At 44.8% G+C, this 16,575-nt stretch overlaps 1 protein-coding gene and 1 non-coding gene across 2 annotated transcripts in view; both read right to left on the reverse strand.

The window, feature by feature from the left end:
* Window positions 1–2,864: 2,864 nt before the first annotated feature.
* VPS13D (vacuolar protein sorting 13 homolog D) overlaps window positions 2,865–16,575 on the reverse strand; it is a 303,465-nt gene continuing 289,754 nt past the window's right edge. Inside the window, 2 exon segments of the mRNA XM_037828496.1 lie at window positions 2,865–5,941; window positions 8,175–8,415. Coding sequence (XP_037684424.1) covers window positions 5,810–5,941; window positions 8,175–8,415 — 373 coding nt within the window. The 3' untranslated portion in view covers window positions 2,865–5,809.
* On the reverse strand, window positions 7,859–7,997 carry LOC119528399. Its single transcript, XR_005215698.1, has one exon. It is a non-coding gene; the product is annotated as a small nucleolar RNA ACA59 (small nucleolar RNA).

Here is a 16,575-nt window from a genome sequence, read left to right on the forward strand (position 1 = left end):
TAAAAAAGAACACCCAAACATCCCATCCTCCCCATCCCCCCTATTGTTCATTTAATTTTTGTCTCCATTTTTCTTCTCATCTATCCATACACTGGATAAAGGGCATGTGATCTGTAAGGTTTTCACAATCACAGAGTCACACTGTGTAAGCTACATAGTTATACAATCATCTTCAAGAATCAAGGCTACTGAGTTGCAGTTCAACAGTTTCAGGTATTTCCTTCTAGCTATTTGAATGTATACTTAAAACTACAAAGGGATATCTGTATAACACATAAGAATAACCTCCAAAATGACCTCTTGACTCCATTTGAAATTTCCCAGCCACTGAAACTTTGTTTCATTTCTCTTCCTTCTTTTGGTCAGGAAGGCTTTCTCAATCCCATGATGCCAGGTCCAGGCTCATCCCTGGGAGTCATGTCCCGCATTGCCAGGGAGATTTACACCCCTGGGAGTCAGGTCCTATGTAGGTAGGAGGGCAGTGAATTTATCTGCTGAGTGGGCTTAGAGAGAGAGGCCACATCTAAGCAACAAAAGAGGTTCTCTGGGGGTGACTCTCAGGCACAATTATAAATAGGCTTAGCCTCTCCTTTGCAGTAACAAGCTTTATGAGGGCAAGCACCAAGATCGAGGGCTTGGCCTTCTAAATTGATAGTCCCCGATGCTTGTGAGAATATCAGTAATTCCCTAGATGTTTAATATTTCCACACACACAAACCCATTCCTCAAGGGGGCTTTGCATATACATTTTTATTCTCTGCCCAAATTATTCTGGGGTGTATTGGGGTTTCACACTAACCTGTACAAACCAACCAGATCTCATTCCCTATTCAAAGTTCCATGTAATTATGGTGTTTGAATAAACTGACTGCACAAGTTATATAGTGTGCTACAGAAAACAGATTTTGCACCAAGAAACATCTCTCTTTGGTCTCACACAGAAGTTGAAGTTGTAAAACACTGTCAATATTGTCCTTTACCTTTTACTCTGATTTGCCTTAGTCCTAACCAGATCAGCTTCATTCATATCTCTAATTGAAGTCTGAACTCTTTTTTTGACTTTTTTAACAGTTGCTGTATGGGATAATGGTGACTTTCAAAGCTGCCAAACGCTGGCTCTGAGTCACAGGTGTCTGACATTTGCTTTTGAGCGGTTCTTGTTGAGTGCAAGTGGGTAATGGTGGATGAGTTATTCAATTAGGTGAGGGAGAATGTTTCTTGATGAAATTCAATCCTCTGCCTGTTCCTCTCTGGACTCAGGCAGGTTGAGGGGAAACCACATAACCAGGCTGCTTGATCTCACTTTAAATTCATGATCACCAACCTCTAATGGTCCTTGGTGCCACCAGGCAAACCTACTCTATCTCCCCAGGATTTCACTTTCCCCTTGTCCTAGATAACTATTAAAAATCTCTCTTGTCCAAAATAAAGCTTCAGTGGCTGAGAGATTTCAAATGGAGTCGAGAGGTCACTCTGATGGGCATTCTTACACACTACATAGATAACACTTTTTAGGTTTTAATATGTTGGAATAGCTAGAAGTAAATACCTGAAACTACCAAACTCCAACCCAGTAGCCTTGACTCTTGAAGACGATTGTAAAACAATGTAGGTTACAAGGGGTGAGAGTATGATTGTGAAAACCTTGTAGATCACACTCCCTTTATCTAGTGTATGGATGGATGAGTAGAAAAATGGGGATAAAACCTAAATGAAAAATAGGGTGGGACGGGGTGGGGAGGTGATTTGGGTGTTCTTTTTTATTCTGATTCTGATTCTTTCTGGTGTAAGGAAAATGTTCAACAATAGATTGGGGTGATGAATCCACAGCTGTATGATGGTACTGTGAACAGCTGATTGTACACCATGGATGACTGTATGGTATGTGAATACATCTCAATAAAACTGATTTTTTTTTTAAAAAAAACCTCTCTTTTCAAATCTCCACCATCTCAAATCTCCCATTTACAGCCAAATTCCTCTAAAGAGTTGTCTATATTTCCTGTCTTTATATGTCTTTCCATTTTTATTATGTTATTTTAGATGTCCTTTCTCTTGATTCTACTCCAATCTGGCTTTTACCCCTGCAACTACTCTGAAACTGCTCCTAGAGAGGTTTCCAATATTGCTAAATCCAGTATTAATTTTTGGTCTTCATCCTACTTTATTTACCAGCAGCATTTAATAGTTAATTTCCCTCCTCTTTGAAACATGTTCTTGACTTGCCTTCAGGACCACGCCCTCCTGGTTTCACTCCTAAGACCCTGGCAGTCCCCTGGTCTGCATCTGCCTAGCAGCTGAGTTGGGGAAGGCCCCAGGGCTCTCTCCCCTCACTGCTTAGGGGGCTTCAGCCTCAGGACTCTACATGCCATTTGTAGGCTGAGGACTCCCAGTCTCACACCTTTGGTCTGGATTTGTCTTTTGAACTCCAGACTTCTACACTCGATGGCCTATTGGACAATCTCCACCTGGATGTTGAGTAGACACCTTCAACTTATATCCAAAGTGAGCCCCTGATCAGCTCCCAAGCCTGCTACTCCTGAAGCCTCCCCATCTCAGAAAATGACAGCTTCATCCTGCCAAGGCTTAGGCCAGGAACCTCAGAGCCGTCCTTGCCCCTCCTGCTGCGGTGGGGCGAGGAGCAGCGCGCGTGAGACCAGGCTCAGGAGCATGGAAAGCGCTGCTGACCCAGGGCAGGATTCGCTCAAGGTGTGAGGCTCGCCCCAGCCACGGGCTTCCTCGGATTGGGATGAGGGGAGTTGTTGCATTTTATTGTGGGCATTGTCATATGTTTGGTATTTCTCACTGGCAGCGGGTCTAGAATCTATGGAACACCAAGAAACTGGAAGAAAACAAAGGACATGTCTGGGAAGTCAACAAAGCATTTTATTCCACAGGAAGAAAAATGACGACTCTGATATGAGAAACAGATTAAAGAGTCTTAACAGATTGGTGACTGCAATAGTGTTTACACAGTGGAGAACCAGGTATTTCATTTTCAGAATTTTCTCAAGCAGCTACTGTGGTATTTTGAGGCACAGATGAAACAAAATGGCCCTGGAGTCTTCTGAACAATAATGTGAGGACCCCCCAAACAGCAAGACCCTTGGGCAGGAGGCTGCTTTTCTGTTTTTCATTCATAGTGGCCAGGCCCAGGGATGGAGAAACACCACCTCTGGCTAGTCTTTCCAGTGAGCCAAGAAAAGCAGCCATGGTTAGGCAGTGACAAGGGCTGGCCAACTGTACCGGGTGAGGGAGACGGATGGCTCCTGATTTCTTTTCTCCTAGCTCAACTTCTCCTTACTCAATATTACTTTCCTCAGAGAGGAGCTGTGTATTTGAGGCAGCATGAAAATTGGTAGAAATTATCAGAGCAAAGTGTCAAACATCACAGTCCCCTTACCAATTTACAAAGAAATGGACGATCAAGGGTCCAAGAGCAGGCCTGCTTCTTTCAAAGCTCCAGATCTTTTCCTGGTGATCTGGGAAACTGCCAAAAGCCCCGGACATGTTACCACCATGCCTGGCAAGAGGGCTGCCAGGGCAGAGGAGAGCTTGAGAAGTTCTTACTTTGCCTTCCCACCACCCACCCGGCCCCACCCCATCTACTCTTTGGACTCCATTTTAACATCCAAAGTGCAAATGTCAAAGACAGTGGTTGTGCAATAAAAGAGGGTCAGCTATTTAAAGAGCTGATTAAAATTAGAAAGGAGCCCTGGGAGGAGGACAGCTGAATTACCTCTCTGGAGTCCTGAAAGCACCGTTCCTCAGTGCCCGCTCGGCCAACTTTCTACAGTCAGCTCTGAGAACACCCAGTTGCTGCTGGCGGCGGAAGGCAACTTCTTTAGTAATACTAAGCTCCTTAATTCAATAAAGAAATTTCAAATGACTCCATTCCAGAAAGCAATAGAAGATACACTGACACAAGCAATCAACCCTTCTGAGAATCTCATCTTTAAGAGATCGTGACCTCAGGCAGTGGGTTACTGATGACAAAAACCACAAGTCAAACTTGTGGAGGGTGCAGGGAGGGTGGCTGGCTAGGAAGACTGGGAGGAGTTAACACTTGGCCATCCTGCTGCACTCTTGTGTTTGAGAGGTGATACAATCATGACTATCACCCAGAAAGAAACAGGCAAACAAACATTAACACCCACCCAACTCTCCAAAAGCCAAGTTTCAATTTTGCAATCCACTAACTTAGAGTTCAGTGACAACTATACAAAACCCTGGAGTTCAAGGGGAGTGACCCTTGAAAACACTCTTTAGCCAAAAAGCACTTCCGCTCAAGCCCCCTTCTACCCTCTTTGAACACACACACATGCACACACACACACTAGGGAGATTAGCTTCATTTGTGTCTTGGAAGGATTTGGGCCATGAGTTATAAACACCAAAACCCTCTACACATCCACTGATCCACCAAGTCATCTTAGGTCTCAGCTAGGTGTGACAAGGTGGTAGAAACTGATTAGCTTTATTAAAATAAAAATTAAAAAATCACAAGGCAAGTCATTCATTCTAGAGTGAGGCCTTTTTCCCTGCCCCCACCCCCTTCCCTTATTCCTTATAAAAAAGGGAAATACCGAAAACAAGACCCAAGCTGACACAAGGAGAGGCCTTGCTGCTGGCTGGAATTTAAAACCAAGGACAAGAGATGCTTTGGTCAAAAGAACTTCAAAGGTAAAGAGTGAATCCTGGTTCCCTGAAAAGCTTACAAAACCAGATTCTCACACTCACGTTTTATTCCTTTTTCTGAGACCCTTTCCCTCTCCCTCCTGGTCCTGGAGTTACCATGACGTGACCCCAGGGCTGCGGAGCTGGGCCAGCATGTGGCGTTATTAATACAGAGTCCCAGAACCTCCTTTGTTTCTGTTGTTCAGAAGGAGAGCTTATGGTGGATTTTTAATAGGTTAAAACAAATAGTTCAATGAGAGAGATTTCCTTCTAAATCAACAGAGCATCCCAGTGTTTCAAACTGACCCCCTCTAATCGTAACCTAAGAAAAACTTTTAATGCTGATGTTGTTCTGTATGTGTGGTGACGGACACACAATTTTACCTCAAAGTTTGGCAAGGCCAGTCAGGAGAAAGCCAAATAGTAAGACAGACAAAAAATAACCAAAGAACTGTCTTTGAAGTGGGTGACAAATACCGAGCCGCTCTCCTGTGCCTCCTTCTCCGGGGCCAGCTCGGTTCTGAGGACTCGGCCGCAGCCCCAGCCTGGATGCCCAGAGCTTTCCGAGGCGTCACTCCCAAATGTCCTGGATCTCACCTCACTCACTTTCCTGTGAACACTTCAGTTTCCAAAACTAACACACACCATCCTTCAACTTTCAAGGATGCCTTTCGATAGTGAGTACCCTGAATTAGATGTGTAGAATTAGTGCAATAGAAGATTTGATATAATTTAAAATTACTTTACAGTTAACAAACCTTTTCACACATCACAGGCCCTGTTTAGAAATGTCCCTATGTATTTACAAAACTTAGTTGTACATATATACATGTTAACAAAATACAGGGCAATCTAAAAATTAGATTCATCTCAGTACATTTTTTTTTTTACGTTATTCAACCAATACCTTTTAAAAATTACTTGTCCATAATCTAATGGGTCCCCACCAGTTACTATAGCCCCATTTTCCCCAATCAGTGTTTACTTTCCCCTGTTCCTTGATATCTTTCTCCCAAACCATATTCTGGTTTTGTCTCTAATTTAAATCTCTTGATTAGAGAGGTGGGCCTCTTCCTCCTGCCTGGTTTGGGGTTTGTGTCCGGAAGCATCTCTCTCCAGCAGCTGGGGTTTTTCAGGAGTCCAGCTCCAAGAGCTCTTCATTTTCATTGAGTCTTAACATAAGTTGCTGTTCATAGTAAAGGCTCTTTGCATAGTTGATCTCTTGTGATAATTTGACAGCGAGGACCTCAGATTTCACATGGACCTGAAGGACAGAAAAGAATGAGGAATCTGCCTCCCCCACCCCAAGGCGGGGAAACCAAACGGAAGCACAGTACAGGAGCAGCCAAACATCCCCCCAGAAGCAGCTCCCAGGCTGGCGGCAATGAGAACAGCAGGGGTATACTTTTTTTTTAAATCGTGATAAAATACATATGACACAAAATTTGCCATTTTAAACATTTTAACTATATTTTCAATCTTGCGCAACCGTCACTGCCATTCATTTCCAAAACCCTTTCATCACCCCAAACAAAAACTCTGTTCCCATTAAGCAATAACTCCCACCCCCACCCCCATCCCCTAATCTACTTTGTCTCTATGTATTTGCCTATTTTAGACATTTCATATAAGTGGAATCATACCATACTCATTTTTGTGTGTGTGTGTATTCGGCTTATTTCACTTAGCATAATGTCAGCAAAGTTTATCCATGTTGTCTCAGGTGCCAGAACATTCCTTTTTATAGCTTAATAAAATTTCATTGTATGGACAGACTGCATTTTGTTCATCCATTCATCTGTTGATAGACACTTGGGTTGTTTCTACCTTTTGGCTGTTAATAATGCTGCTACAAATACTGTGTACAAGTACCTGTTTGAGTCCTTGTTTTCAGTTCTTTTGGGTGCAGACCTAGAAGTGGGAGTGCTGGCTCAGATGGTAGTTTTATGTAGGATGGGTAGACTATTGAGAAATATAGCCTCCTAAGCCCCCACTCCTAGTTTATTCTGATTCAAAAGTCTGGAGTGGATTCCTAGAATCTGCACATTTAACATATTCCCCAGGTGCCTGTGCAGACAATCAATCCATAATCACCTGACATTTGGGAATTCCTGTAACTCAGACCCAGTTTCCATTCCGAAGGTCGAGGCTCTCACTGAGGCAAGAATAAAGGACAACTTGGGATTCAAATCTAGACCCTGGTGATGCTAAAGAATCAGTAAACAAATGCCTCGAGGCCTTTCTTATCGAGAATGCGTCACTGTTCCCTTACCTTGAAAGGGCAAAAGTATATTTGAGCTGGGCTATCTGCTATAAAAGGAACTTACAGAAATACAAACCCTTTTGGGTGTTAACTCTCCTAATAAACCAGCCCTAACTTACAGCCCATGGTGTGGCCATGCCAATGGCCCCATGGGAGCCTGCACAAGCCAAAACAAACCAAGTGCATTCCTGAGTAGGGGAAAGGTCAAGGAATTCCTGAGGAGAGAGGCCCAGGGAAGCTGGTTGCTATTTCTGATCTGTAGAAAGGACCCAGAGATAAGCAGGAACATTTTGAATGACATATTGTTCTTGAAAGCAGGCTTGAAAATCCTAGTATGCCAGGTGAAAACGAGCATGACTAACACCTAGGTTTCATGAGAACCCAGCAAGTCAGACTAGGGCTAGAAATGGGATATTACCCCACACGTGCTTCTGCTATGCCCATGGTGAGCAGAGACAACACAGCAGAGTGGTCTAGACTGCCAGTTCTAGAGTCAGGCCACCTGACTCCTTCCCATGCTGGCAGTGTAAGCTTGGGCAAGTCATTCATCCTCACCAAGTGCCCCCTTCACAGTACAGTTTGGACAATAACAATACATCATAGAATAATCCATAAGAAGTACCTAGTCTACAGCTTGGCACATAGTCTTAAATGAATGTCAGTTATTAAAAGGAATTTTATTCTTTAAGTCCTGCCATAAATATACCTCAAATGCTTTGGAAATAAAGTATAAATTTTGTTTATTAACCATGAGTAAGGCCCTTTGTTAGAGATCACTTCTTCATGCAGAAAAAAAAGCTATGGTTTCCATTGCTACAGGAGAAACAATAGAGAAACCGGTGTGTGCTCTAACAAGTTCTTGGACTCAATGCACTGAAGAACCACATTTTAGGAATAAAAAGCCCTATGCATCATGTTGGGTGGTCTTCACAGTTAACTATGATTACCTGCACTGTATCGATGGGTAACTGAGGCCCAAATGTAGAGGCACTTTCACCCACGGTCAGTGGTGCTTGAGCTGGGAGGGTATCACCAACCCACTTAGCCCACACTGAGCTCCTTCCACGCTCAGACCAGGAAGCAGCACCCCTGGGGATTCAGAATCGCCTGATTCCAAATGATTTCCTGTTGAAAAGAGCTAAGCAAGGCTGTGGCATTCGGAGGGGCCCCTCTATCTGAGAACCCGAGTGTGCCCGTGCGGGGTGCTGAGAAGACAAGCCGGGTGTGCACTCACCATTGGCTTCTGGTGAGAAGGTCCTGGGATGGACACCCCGCTGCTCGTGCTCACTGCTTTCTTGGTCACCTGCACATACACCTTGCCGTGGTCTTTGGAGACAAGGCAGTGGTAGAGGTCATCATATTTGACTTCTAAGAAAATGGCCTCTCGATCTACATAGTTGCCACTTTTCAGGAAGTAAACAGCTTTGGAGGAGATGAGCACACAGTAGCTATCGATGTTCTCCACGGCGATGAAGCTGCAAAGCAGGGGAGGAAACGGGAGAATGGCACGTGGAGCTCCTCCTCAACATAAGGCAGCTGGCACGGTCCATGTCACTGAGCCACAGAAAGGGGAACCTGACTCCAGGCTCCCTCACTTTCCACCCCTGGGGCAGGTGGCTTACTCGCAATGAGCCTCAGTTTCCTTGTTGTGAATCAAGAATGAAAGTGATACTGAGCTCACAGGGTCGTTGTGAGGAAGACATGTAAAGCACACAGCACACTTCCACAGGGAGTGCACAATAAATGGTAGCTAATAATGACTATAAACACTATCAACAATCAAAACATTTATATTCACGGGTTTGTTTTTTTTTTTTTTAGGTGAGAATCTTTTGGTAGTTTAAGGCTTACAGAAAACTATAACAATGCTTTTTTGGACAAAACAGAGGAAGGAAATATGACGCATTTAAATGTTAAACTGAAACAGCAGCTAAGAAAGTTTACTGCCTAAAATGGGGAAGGTAAATGCTCAGAAGCTAGAAGACATAGATGGGCAGGGGGCAGTGAAGACCGGAGGAAAACACAGAGTGAAACAGGCTTACCTAGTTGTATGTCGTGAAAAGATGGCCCAGAGTTCTAGCACTTACCCACCTATGCCTACATCCTTTCTAGCACATTCCAACAGGGGTCACCCAGCCTGACACCTCCAGTGACGGAGAACTTACGAACCCCTCGTTGTGTTGTTAGACAACACTAAGAGTTAGGAAATACCTTCTTGGGTAAAGCTGTGATCTTGATTTTGCTAACTTTTAGTCATTATTTCTAGGAGCTTTAGGGCCACTCTAAGACAAACCTAATTCCTCTTCCACGGAGCTTACAGATTTAAAGTGGAAATTTATGCACTTCAAACCTCTCTGCTCAGCTACTGAATGAAGAGTAGTGAACCCTGGAAACTGTGACAGCTCTCCGGAGCCTGGCTGCCTCCCCTGCATCTTGTGACAGCCTTAACAATGGGGCTGCAACATCAAGGGACAGCAGAAAAGAACAGATGACTGTGAGAATACAAAGAGCTGCCAACTGACTGGCTGTCAGCTCCAGTCCCCTGGGACTTGCTGTCCTGAGGGGAATTTCCAAACAAGCTGCACAGAGTCCAGGCTCCACCTGGAACTGTTCCGGGACCTGGGTCCCAGGACAGCTTTGCGCCAGGATAACAGCTGCAAAACACTCTGATGTGACGGCAGAGGCAGGTGGGGCACGAGGACAGGCTGCCTGCTGGTGGCTGGGCTGGCGGCCTTAGTTCCCAGCACGGGCAGGACACCTGCCCCACTCTGGCTGGGGGAGCACTCCCTTCAGACCTTGCTGGCATGAAGCATCCCGTAAATGCTCCATCCCTCCCCCCTCTGGAAGACATGTTGTGTTTGCTTTCAAGAGCACCGCTAACCGTTTCTTTGTTCTTGTTCTGTTTCCTGGACACGTGGTCGTGGTGGTGGCGTCCACCTCTGCTCCCCACCCCCGGATCTCTGGGCACTCACCAGGGAGCTGGCCACCCAACCTGTGCTCGGGAAGCATCTGCCTTGTTCCAGCTGCCATTTCAATTACAGCCCCCCCAACAAAGATTGGGGTTTACAGTCCTCTTCTCACTGGTTGACAATGCCAAGAATGTAGACTTGTAAAGCCTCAATGCCGAAATTAGAAATACCGAGCGTCTTTTCGTGTTCAGGCCACTTATCACAGACTTTCTCACATCCCAGGCTCTAACAGTTATCAAGAAGGCAAGCATTATCACTTAAACAAATTGAGTGGAATCTAAAATAGCTGGCCCAGGGGAAGAAAGGAGACAGGGAGCGACAGAAGGAGATGAAAAAAGCAACAGGACACTGAGAGGAAGTGTCACAGGGCCAGCTAGAATTTGCACAGTGTGAGACTGTCTTCCCCTGGGAAACTAGTTCGTATACCAGAAAATGACTAACAGTTTCTGAGCACAGGGGTTGCCTGGTGCATGGCAGCTGAGACCGCAGTGGCCTTGAAGTTCCCCAAAGTTGGCCACCACAGTTGGGGCGAGATCAGGTCTGTGCATAAAAATACCCACCTGAGATTTGATTTTCTTTTCTCTAGTCCAATTTTTGTCTCATCACCTTTGCCCACTCCCACCCCATCTGGCAAGCACCACAGCTGACATTTCCACAGAGACTCTGGAAAGGGCCAAGGCCTTTGCACTGGGGCAGCTGCCTTTACACCCAGGCCAGACTCACTGACACTAGCGCACTTCCCATACTGGAACACTTTTAGAGGTTTCAAAATAGACAGCTTTTCAAGACGGCACTGATGGCCCATGTCCTCAATCAGGCCAGAACTTACTTCCGAAGGAAGGGTGGCTCTGAGCTGGGATGCTCATCTATCAGAAGGTGGAGGACAGAGGCCACAGTGACTGAAACAGGCTGAGCTGCTGGGAGACCCTGACAGGCTGTGAGCCTGGCAGAGCCACTGGCCTTCTCTATGACTCGGTTTCTTCATCTGTGCAGTAGAAATAATTCCTGCCAGATTCCTTCCCCAAGTTATGTCGAAGATCAAAAGAAATCCCAGCCACACAAAGCTGTGAGGGAGAAGAGCAGCCTTGCACACCCGCCCGGACCTCTGTGTGTGAGCCCAGGGTGGGGTGTGCATCCACACCCAGAAAGGACTGACACTAACATTTTTTGGACACTTACATGTTCTAAAGTCTTTGCAAATCAAGAGCAAAGGATCAGAGCCAAGGGTATCACGGGGAGAGAGGGAGCCGGCTGCCTCTGCACAGCCTGGGGAGGAGATGTGGAGGCAGTGCGGCCACGTGGAGGGAGCCCCGGGTCCCCTACTGTGGTCTGAGCAATGAACCCAGAAAGGGTGAGCAAACAGCTCTGTCCCTCTGTCTCCCCATCTCCTCCCAGCACTGCCCTTGCTCCCCTAGCCTGCCCACAACCAGTGACCAAGGCTTTGGGTTTTTGTTTTGCTTTTACAAAACATGGACTCCACATCAAAGAATAATTAAAACTGAGCTCAAAACAAGTCCCCTCCTCTACTGAAGACCAATCCCCAACTCCTCACTGTGCGAGAGACGGGCCAATACTCAGGGGACAATGAGAGTCAGGCAGAGCACAGCACCCTCAGCTCCTCTCCTTTGCTATGCTGCTCCTTCCTCTGTTCCTTTTTTCCTCAGCGCTGTCTCTCCCTTCCGGGCCGTCTACATGAAGAAGCTTGTTCTCCACAAGCTTCTGTTTGCCCTTCCCCGAGAAGATCATGGTTATGGCAAGGGCACGCAGTGGCTACATCTCCACCTCCTGCTCCACGACTTGTCTACGCACTGGCCTTTCCACTCTTTATCCCACACATACACTCCATCCAGGAACTACTTTTGGCCCATGAATGAGCAATTATTGGAACACCCCATGGGTTGACACAGAGGAAAAAAGCAAACGTGGTCTCAGGTCGATTGTGAGTACATCCTTCTATTATCAACCCAGAGGGAGGGAAAGTAGAAAAAAAGGTGGCCAGAAACACAAAGCATCTAGATACGCTTCACATACAGAGAACTAGAGAAGCACCCAAGTGCTGTTAAGCACATTTTAGGTGGCTGTAGATACTTTAATTGATTCTATAAAAAAACAGTATTTTTATACAATTTTAAAACTTCAATTCTTTGTTTTCCCCCTTAAGAAGAAAAAGAGGGCATTCTGACCTTGGGATCAATGCAGAAAGTGTCTTGAGAGCAAGGCAGGCTGTGGCACATGGCTTCTACCACTCGCTGGGATGATAGGTCAATAGTGGGTCCATCTGGCAAGATTAAATCTACAGAGGCAGAACCCACTACTAATAATGATATCCACAAACCACAAACACCATGGGGATATTTGTGATAATAACGGCTTCAGTTCTCTCACTCTCTGGCAGGTAATGAAGTTCTCTCTAAGGCACGTGGAACTGGCCATGGGAGCCAGCTTTTGGTGCCAATCAGGTCTGCTTCTCACCAGCCAGAAGGCTGTGCTCAAAGCTTCCTGCCCTTCTCTGTAGAACCAGGGTCATAACGTCTACACCGCAGGGCCAGTGGGATGATTGGAGTTAACAGAAGAGCCCAAGAGAGGGGATGCACGGTTGATAGTGGCTGCTGTTCTTTCTTTCTTCTGTTGAGAAAAGATGTCAAATTGTCCTGCTCCTGTAGGAGAGGGTCCCATTACAAAGTCTGCCAATCTGCTCATCCGCAGGTTGGAGATGGGGCTACATGGAAAACAAGGTCAGGTCTGATTTCTCCTTGGAGAGAGGGGGATCTGCCAAGCATTTGGTCAACAACTCTCACTTTTCAGCTGGATTTCTTCCTTTTTCTTTTTTTTTTTTTTCCTCCCCACTTCTTAATTCTGTATTTATATTTACGTTCTACTCTCTTTGGAGTCATTTCAAAATCAGAACGGTTCTGAGTAATCTCCCTCCACAAGTATGCCCAGAGCAGGTCTCTCCACCCCAAGCGTCACCTCCACCTAGTCCACTGAGACTCCCAGATCTGGGTCGGAGCTGGGTTTCACTTGCCATATGAATGTCCCACTAGTGCCCCCCCTGCTCCACACGGCCAGAGCTGAGCTGCTCTTTTCTTCCCCAGTCCTCCCCTCCTGCAGCACCGCCCAGCTGATGCGGCATCACCCTTCAACCAAACAGGCAGCAGTCCGAAAGTCACTCTCAACTCCTCCTTCCCACTCAGGTTCAAAATTTAACCAGGCAACAAGTTCTACTGATGCTACCTCCTAAATACCTTTCATATCTGTCCCCTTCCAGGCACCTTCATTGCCACTGTCTGTGTCCAGACTTCACCACCTTTCACCTGGATCACTCCAAGGGCTTCCTAACTGGTTTCCTGCCTCTAGTTTCTGCAACTTTGATTCATTTCTCTGTTGTATTCAAGGTAATATTTTGAACACAATTTTAGCACTCCCCTTCTTTAAAATCTCGTCACTGTCTACAGGAGAGGTAAACTTAGCATGGCCTTTAAGGTAGGCCTTGAGAATTGGCCTTGCAACCTGACTTTCCAGCTCTACCACTTCTGTTCCTTCCCTCCCACATATACGCTGCCCACACTTGGCTAGTCAGAATTCTCCTGACCTGCCATTAACTCTTCTACCTCCATGCCTTTACCCAGCACTCCTCCTTGTGGACATGCCTTTCTCCTTCTCTTGTTGACATTCTTCCTTGTCCTGCAGGACCAGCCCAATCGTCCCTGGCTTTCCAGGCATAAATCAGTCACCCCCTCTGTGGTCTTATAACACACTGTCCATATGTACATTATAACAGCAATCCTGAGTTATTGGTGGTTGGTGGCACTCTCTGCTCCCCCTTCCTGCTAGACTGCGGACTCAGTGAGGACAGAGCCAGGGTCTTATTTGTCCTGCCAAACACTAGGATTCGATACGTTTGTTAGGGAGTTCCAGAAAATGACAGCGAAATTACACTGCAGGGTTCAACAGAATTTGGCAGTGCATACACAGCTTTGGATGTTGGTAATATTTTACTCAGTGGACAAGTGAAAGAATTCTCTCAGAACTCTTGACTTAATCTATCAAAGATTTAGCAAGCCATTAACTTTTATCAGGGTAGCTGGGTAATCTGCCAGATGCAAGTTTTAATTCAGTGGCATATCAAAGAATATCTAATTCCCTAAGTATCAGTGGTTATTGACAGATTATTTCCTGGTTTAGAAAATAGAAGCTAATGAACTCTTTCCCCTTCCTCAAAAGGACCAGTTTTTTTATTTTGGGCTGTTTATATTACTACAAGGTTTACATTTATAATTTTATGCTATTAGAGTCAATAACCTGTGCTCAAAACAAACAAACAAAAACATTCTGATTAAAGGAGAGATAAAATACATTAAACTAACATTTCAAATTAAAAAACCAAGTTATATGGAAAGATCTCCAAGACTATATTACAGGGTGACAAGCGGTACAGAGCAGTATGCATATGTTCCCTATTCTGTAGATGATAGAAGAAAAATGCTATTTTAGAGTTACTAGTCTCTCTATATATGTGCAATTTCTCTAGAAAGATAGACAAGATATAAAACACAATAAACAGTATCTTTATAAAAGGGACAAGAAGGGAGAATTTTGCTCTTCATTTTTTTCTTTCTGTACTCTTTGAATTTGCTGTGCATGGGAATCTCTTTCATTAAAAAGAGAAAGGAGTTATCTGGCTTGGCTGCTGAAAGCTTATAGGCTATTTTTATTCTCTTTTTTCTACTTTTCTCTCTCTCTAAAAAAAAAAAAGCCTGATAAATGTTATTTTCTATAACTACACTTCAAAATTACAATACAGTTGTCAACTTAACTCCAGAAAACAGCAGGTTAGGGCAGCCTCTCACGTCCTGTGGGATGCTCGTGAGCATCTTTCTTAAAAAGGTAAGAGTTACAATCTTAGCATGTAAGTTGGCCTGCAATGAAGCATTAGAGATAAGATAGGTACATAGTTTTTTATATGAAAATGAGATTAATGGCCATAAAAATAATTTAATCAGAGAGAGCACATTTTTCCTTAATGTCAGTTTAACCCAGGATTTTATTTCAAAACCAAAACTGAGAAAAATGGGAAGCAATAGTAATTCTGCAACATACCAGGGATATTATTTGACAAATTTGAAACTGAAGCCTTTTCAGTTTGCCAGACCTTCAATCATATGTCAGTAACTATCTTTTTAATACTAATTAATTAAAGAAAATGAAAAAAAAATGAAATGAAACTCAATCTGGGAGAACAAAGTTGAAGTAACCATGGCACTGGGGACTTTGTGGAGTTTTAACTACATCGGGAAGTAATTACACAACATTTTCCAGAAGTGAAACAGTGAGTCCAACTGGAAAAAAATGTGGAAACATTTAGTTAGAACAGTAGAGCGAAGTATTAAAGACCCTTTTAAGGGGTTAACTCTGAAGGAAAATATGCAAATAATTAGGTCCTTAAACATGGTTTTAATTACAATTCTACGATAAAAGTCAGGGGTATAATCAGGCACCCGGTTGCTTTTCCTGAAAACCCCTTTCCTGCAAAGTGATGATTCTGATGTTCACATCACCAGGAAGACCCAGTCCGACAACTGAGGATATTTCAGAGAACATTTGCCATATTCCCTGATAACGCCTTCCTTATGCCACAGAGCAAGGCTGGTCACATGCTCCCTCAACGTTCACTGGAAAGACTCCACCACAAACTTGGGTGGAGATACAGGGTTTTCATCTATAGAGTCAAAATTCACTCACACCAACATCTTTTCCTAGTTCACACGAATTTGCCGAGTTTCATGAGATCAGTTTTACTGACTTCATTTTGATTCCATTTCTCAGCTTTCCCTGGCTCTGGTTTCAATGCGTACATCCCACTGTGAGAGATCCTCTGTTAGCTGGAAGACACAATTTCTCCCTTGTGCTTTTTGGCACGTCATTCTATTGAAAATAACTTTTGCAAGGACCAGAGGATGGTTCACCTTGAATGTGGGTGGGTGAGGAGGAAACACACAACACACAATAGTTTCTAATCTCACTTAATCTTTGACCAAAACAAAACAAAACAAGCCTACAGGACTGACAAATGCTGAACTACAGCCCTCCATCAGCCATCCAACAAGCACTGACTGCATGCCTACTTGGTGCCAGACACATGGGTGCTGAGGGCTCTGCAGCCCCGAGGGCTGCCATTCTGGTAGACTCTGCACCAGGTGCTGCTGGCCCTGAGGGTGACTCTCCAAAGGCCAAAAGTTCCACTGACAAAGTGGTATAAAGAGCATCCAGGGCACCAAATCCCCACCCCAAGAAGGCAGGGATATAAAGTCCTCCCGGGAGTGAGGCTGCCCAGGGATTCTGGGTGTTAAGAGTGGTGACCAGAGCCAAGGCAAGGCTGAAACAGCAGAACCCATTGATGACACAACATTCCTCCATTACCAAGAGACCATCCAATAACACTGAAGGAGCTTTGAATTGTACAGAACAGATCTGGGAAGATGCCATTCTACCCAGCAAGCAACAAATGAATTCTGAATTCTATTTTTGGTATCTCCATTCAACTACTGCTACAAAAATATGAGATGAGGTCAGCATAACACTGCCTCTAACGACACCGAAGGCTAGTCTGCAGGCTCACTTCTACCCCAGACTCTCCACCACTGGCCAAACCCATTCACAGCCCTC

Source organism: Choloepus didactylus, chromosome 2 (assembly GCF_015220235.1).
Source record: "Choloepus didactylus isolate mChoDid1 chromosome 2, mChoDid1.pri, whole genome shotgun sequence".
Lineage (NCBI taxonomy): Eukaryota > Metazoa > Chordata > Mammalia > Pilosa > Megalonychidae > Choloepus > Choloepus didactylus.